General features: G+C 41.2%; 1 protein-coding gene across 1 annotated transcript in view; it reads right to left on the reverse strand.

Annotated features, from left to right (window-relative positions):
- IARS (isoleucyl-tRNA synthetase) overlaps window positions 1-6,270 on the reverse strand; it is an 87,805-nt gene that overhangs the window by 29,276 nt on the left and 52,259 nt on the right. The window contains exons 21-25 of the mRNA XM_011996872.1: window positions 5,892-5,969; window positions 4,782-4,903; window positions 4,255-4,357; window positions 3,923-4,006; window positions 1,366-1,540 (exon numbers count right to left, since the gene is read on the reverse strand). Of these exons, the coding sequence (XP_011852262.1) occupies window positions 1,366-1,540; window positions 3,923-4,006; window positions 4,255-4,357; window positions 4,782-4,903; window positions 5,892-5,969 (562 nt within the window). The remainder of the gene's footprint in view (window positions 1-1,365; window positions 1,541-3,922; window positions 4,007-4,254; window positions 4,358-4,781; window positions 4,904-5,891; window positions 5,970-6,270) is intronic.

Below are 6,270 nucleotides of genomic sequence, written 5' to 3' on the forward strand. Positions count from 1 at the left end.
GTGTCATTTTTATGTTTACTTTGTCACTGTGTTCTGAAGATGATCCTGTTTTCCATCAGTGCAGAACAGTCCACTCAGAAACTAGGCTTTCAATTTCAAATAAGGTTTATCTCAGGAATTTTTGATGCTTTGGCTATCTGGTGAAACAATTTAGATTTGTGACTTGAAGGCTCGTAACACTGTTATTTTAATATTTTGAGTTGATTAGTAACTAGTAGTAACTTGAGTTTTAGCTGCTAATGTCTTATGTTTTATTAATCCTATCTAAATATTTGGGGAATCCTAGGGACAGTTCCCCCAATTTCCTTAGCCACTCATCTGATTTATGAATCCTCAAATCTCTCTTCTCAAGATATCTCCCAGCTTATGATCTTCAACTTCAGAGAAAGCCCTAAAAATAAACAGCTTGTGCCCCAGGATAGTTACAGGATGTCAGACAGCCATACTCAGACCATGTATGACTCTAATCATGGCAGAGCTGCCAATTTCTGGGCACCCTGAAATGCTCTGTATAGGGGTGGCAAGATGGGGCTGATTTCCCTTTCCTAATCCCATTATTTGGCTAGGTACCCCACACACTGTTTTTATATTACCCTACACTTTCCCTTTATAATAATTACCAAAACCATAATTATTTTCCCAAATCTTCAATGTCAGCAAGCATCATAAGAGGAAGGACAAAATCATCCTAGGCTCCAGGGATCCTCCCACTTCAGCCTCCAGAGTAACTGGGACGGCAGGCGCATACCACCACACCTGGCTAAGTGTGCCCAGTTGTTTTCTTTCTAAACAGTAAGAATTATTTATAATAAACATTTTTATCAACAGGAAAGTTTTATTTAAGAAAAGGATGGCCGGGCGCAGTGGCGCACACCTGTAATCCCAGCACTTTGGGGGGCCAAGGTGGGTGGATCACCTGGGGTCAGGAGTTAGAGACCAGCCTGGCCAACATGGCAAAACCCTGTTTTGACTAAAAATACAACAATTAGCCAGGCGTGATAGTGCACAAGCTGTCAACAGTATCAGGAAAGGCATAGGCAAATACTTTCTCCTCTTATGCTCTCATCTCTTGGTAATCCCAGCTACTTGGGAGGCTGAGGCAGGAGAATCACCTGAACATGGGAGGCAGAGGTTGCAGTGAGCTGAGATCGTGCCACTGCACTCCAGGCTAGATGACAGAGTGAGATTCTGTCAACAGGAGAGAAGAGAGAAAAGAGAAGAAAGAGAAGAAAAGAGAAGAAAAGAAAAGAGAAAACAAAAGAGAAAGGGAAAGGATGTGAGTGATATTAAAAGTCAAACGGTAGCCTAAAAAATATCCCTCAGCCTGAGGACATGAATGGTGTCCTTGCCTATGTAGACACCTACCAGTCTTCTGGAACTGCTCCAGTTCCTCATTGCTCAACTGCTTGATGGACGTCATCACTGCCTTAAAGGCTCCCTTCAGACGCTTCCCCAGGACCATGTGATCTGGTTCTGCCCTTAGTCGAATGCCATACTTGTTTTTATCTGTAGACAGTGTAACTTTTCGAACATTCAATTCCTACAGTTAGTGCACAAGAGGAAACAAAACTGAGAAATGGAAACATATGTTACACAAAAACATATGTCCAGAGTAGCATTATTCCTAAGAGCCAGAAAGTAAGAACACCTCAAGTGTCCATCAACTGTGAATGGATAAACAAAATGCGGCATACACATGCAATAGAATATTTGGCAATATGAAGGACCAAAGCACTCATACATTGTGTTGCACACTACAACACAAATTAATGTGAAACATTATGCTAGGTGAAATATGCCAGACATAAATATTACAAATTGTATGATTCCACTTATATGAAATGTTCAGAGAAGGCAAATCCAGAGACAGCAAATAGGTCCGTGGATGCCGGGAAATGGTCAGATATTGAGGGGAAAATGGTGTGTGAATGCTAATGAATACTGGGTTTCTTTCTGGGATGATGAAAATGTTCTACAACTGTGGTATGGTTGTACAGTTCTATAAATATGTCTAAAAAGCAGTGACTTGTATGGTAAGAAGAAAATGCTTGTTATGAAGATCTATCAAGACAGTTGAGCCTAACAGAAAAAGGACTCCAGAACCAGAAATATAAACTTCAGCCCTCAGAGGTAACCTCTGTGCAAGCAATTTCAGAGAACCACAAGGTTAACTCTCAACTAAGCGGAAGATCAGTTAGACAGAACATTTCATGCTTCCGTCATGCTACTGAGGATTACTGAGGCGGCAGGGATGGTGATGGTGCAGCAGCAGATGGGAAAATGAGAACTACTGAGGCGGCAGGGGTGGTGATGGTGCAGCAGCAGATGGGAAAATGAGAACAGCAGCTTGAAGCAAATAATACGGAATGGTTAGTTTTGCCATGATATTTGGCTACGTTAATTAATCTCATTTTAAGTGAAGTAATTAATTTTTAAAATTTTCAGCTGGATGTGGTGGTGAAAACCTGTAATCCTAGCACTTCGGGAGGCTGAGGTGAGAGGATCACTTGAGCTCAGGAGTTAGAGACCAGCCCGGGCAACATGGCGAAACTCCATTTCTACAAAAGCCTGTACTATTATGCCTAATCGCAGCCATTTGGGAGGCTGAGGTGGGAGGATTACCCGAGCCCAGGAGATGGAGGCTGTAGTGAGCCAAGATCACATCACTGCGCTCCAGCCTGGGTGACAGAGCGAGGCTCTTGTCTCAAAAAAAAAAAAAAAATGTGTATTTTATGCATATCCACAGATACTAATTTCAGAATTTACAATCTAACTTTTGGTTTCTAATATTCTCTGGAATTTTCAAGCAACTGAAAACCAAATATAGAAATTAACATTTTCTACAATAATGATTTTAAATATTACCTGTGAAAAGAATAAACAATGAAATTTTAAAAAAATACTTGTTTTGTATCATCACAAAGAAGATAAGGTAAAACATATTCGTTTTTAAAACATCATGGAATAAAGATGTTTTAAAATATCATGGAATAAAAATGTTTAGGAAAACAACTGACACTATAATCTAAACTTTGACCCCAAAACTCCACTTCTGGAATCTATCCAATATCCATACACTGATATATGCATATATATACACACATAGCTTTTGTTTGTAATCAGAAACCTAAACTTCAAACAGGAGAGTAATTAAATAAAGTATGAAGCAGCCAGGAAGTGAGACTCCAGGGAGAGATGGGGTGGAGAGAGGCTCACTATGCTAGTGCTTTGACTTTTACATGAGAGGTCACTTGTCACTTGCATAATTTGGAGGAACAAAGTTTCTTTGGTAGTTATCAAAAAGTACTTCAGAAGGCCAGGCACAGTGGCTCATGCCTGTAATCCCAGCACTTTGGGAGGCCGAGGCGGGCAGATCACTTGAGGTCAGGAGTTTGAGACTAGCCTGGCCAACATGATAAAACCCCATTCTCTACTAAAAATACAAAAGTTAGCTGGGTGTGGTGGTGAGTGCCTGTAATCCCAGCTACTTGGGAGGCTGAGACAGGAGAATTGCTTGAACCCAGGAGGTGGAGGTTGTGGTAAGGCACCACTGCACTCCAGCCTGGGTGACAAGAGTGAGAGACTCTGTCGAAAGAAAAGTAAAGTAAAGGAGAAGGAAAAGGAGGAGAAGGAAAAGGAAAGGACAGAACAGAGAAGAACAGAACAGAAGAGAACTTCAGGGAAGTGAATGAAGATGATAGATGATAGGTAAAGAAATTCATTGATCTTGAAATATTTTTAAAAGAATTATAACAAATTTATGTTGATTCCAAGCACAGTGTAAAATATCATGGATTATTACATTTGTTATGAATATACTAATAAAAATAAATTATGCGGTCATTATGTACTTTGAGGATTTTTCACCAAAATAATGTTCTAAGTCTTTCTGTACCAAAAACAGACAAATCATCTACCTTACCTCAATGATATACTTCTCCAAAGACTTGATATCTTTAAGAGCTTCTGGATCTTGATGGATAACCACGATTTCTTTCAAAGGATACTAGGAGGAAAAGGGAGGGGAAAGTTCACTCAGCAGCCAGTCCTCTAAACTGAAGAAAAATGGAATATTAAATGTTTATTTGAATCTCAAGCTCTAGACTAGTCAGGCTGGGCTAGTACTAAGTCATTCACACTCTCACTGCAGAAAAGGAAAAAGGCCATTGGTGGAAGCTCTCTATATTAAGAAAGCATTCCAAAGACTTAATTATTTAGGTCTGTGCCATGTAAAATAGAAGTAAAATTTCAAACCTTTATGGGAATGGTTTTTCGGTCTCTGATCACTCTTCCAAGTTCAATCACAGACTGCATCTGAGACATTGCACTCTCTGTTTTCCTGTCAATCAATTCTTCTCTGAGTGGTAGAGGTAGGAATATGAAAGAGATTAGATTTAAAAGGAGAAAATTGAAGGTACTAGGCATGCATAAAAGAGGAAGAGGGTCAGGCTAGAGAAGGGTGGCTAGGCCCTCCTGGTGAAGCACCGGGGGAAGGGCGGTGCAGTACCTGCCGCTCAGTACCCGGCACCTCCCCAAGGGGCCCCCATGGGTCATGCCCACACCCCATCTGCTGCAGCTCTACAAAGGGGTTCCACACCAAGCATCCCTGCTACCATGTACCAAAGTGGGCCCCATCCTGCAGCCTGAGGAGTTCATGTCAGCTGGGGTGGGAGGCAAGGCATAGATGGAGCTGAAGTAGGGAAATGCCTCCTCTCCCCAACATGCCTGAGCAAGTCTCCCCTCCTTGGCACAGGTGAGGCTTATTTCTATTTGATTCCTACCGAACACGGGGCAGCATGAGGTAGTGGATGCTGAGTGTGTCCTTGTCCTGAACAGAAACAGGGTCAATCAGCACCTTTAGATTCTGGTACATCAATTCAGTGAGAAAAGGTGTGTAGGGAGCCTGTATGAACACACAGGACATCATGTCAGTCATCAACAACTTATCTCATTTATACTCAGAAACAACTAAACATGTTAGAGAATGACACAGTAATATGCACCAAAAGGGGCATGAGGCTACAAAACGTGCTCTGTGAATGAGAAATGGCCTCATATCCCTGAAGCATAGCTGCAGGACTATAGCTAGAAAAACTCAAAGCACCTCTAGAATTCTGAAGGATGTCTAAAACAGAAAGAGGAGCACCTAATGATGTATCAGCCAAGTCAATATGCACAGAGGACTGACTGTCCCAAACCTCAGAAACCTCATCTGTAAACTGGGGAAAATATCCCCTGCTTCACAGGATGAAGGTGATGAGATCAGGCATGGAGAGCACCAGGCATAGGACCTTGTACAAAGCAGATTTTCGTTCGGTTAAGGAATAAATAGGAGTCTTATAACATGGAGTAGCAGAAACAGGATAAAAAGAACTAAAGTTGGAGCCGTTTCACTTTTATATTATTTAACTAATAGCTGACCTGATAGGAACATATATCAAACAACTACTTGCATGTCTTCCTCTCAATGCTAAGTTAAAGTATTGTTTGTGATATATATATATATACACACACACACACACATATATATATTTACTCAGACAGGTATTAGCTGAAGAACCTCCCCATTACTCACAATTATGGCAATCCACATTAAGATGAGCTATGTCTTACTTTGAACTGTAGATCCTCGTTCTAGAGCCAAGGGCCCTGACATATATTGTACTGCCAGAGATTGTAAGAAAGAATCTAGTATTTCTTAGTCTTACTTAACATGTATAAAGCTAACAAGATTTCTGAAAAGGAACTAGAGCTATAAGGTGTTATAAAACTTACATTTCTATTTTTGGCAGAATAATACAGGATAGATATAAACAGAGGATACTGCAGCAAGTGGGTGCCGAAGGCAGCCCATAGGCCAAAGGGTACTAGAAAGAAGGCAATCATCTTACCATAAGTCTGCAAAGAGAAAGCAGAACACTAAACAAGGTTTCTAGGGCCATGACACAATCCTCCATCCCATTTTCACCCTAATGAATAAAAAGGAGACATAAACATTAAACTGTTAAAGTGTTTATCATTAAAAAAATAAGTTTATTAAAAAGAGGCAATCTTCAAAGAGCATGCAGCACACAGACAGGACAAGAGACAGAGAAAGGAGAAAGGGCCACGACCACAGGCCATCTAGGGTCGGTGCCATCAGGGTGGCCCTGCAGGGCAGTGCAGGAGGCCTGGCCAGGATGTGCACCTGCTGTTCCACTGACTATCCCCACCTGAGGTGAGCTGATAGGAAAGCAAAGCCTAACTGTAGGACCCGAAAGCTGAAGGTAG

Source organism: Mandrillus leucophaeus, unplaced genomic scaffold, assembly GCF_000951045.1.
Source record: "Mandrillus leucophaeus isolate KB7577 unplaced genomic scaffold, Mleu.le_1.0 Scaffold527, whole genome shotgun sequence".
Taxonomy (NCBI): Eukaryota; Metazoa; Chordata; class Mammalia; order Primates; family Cercopithecidae; genus Mandrillus; species Mandrillus leucophaeus.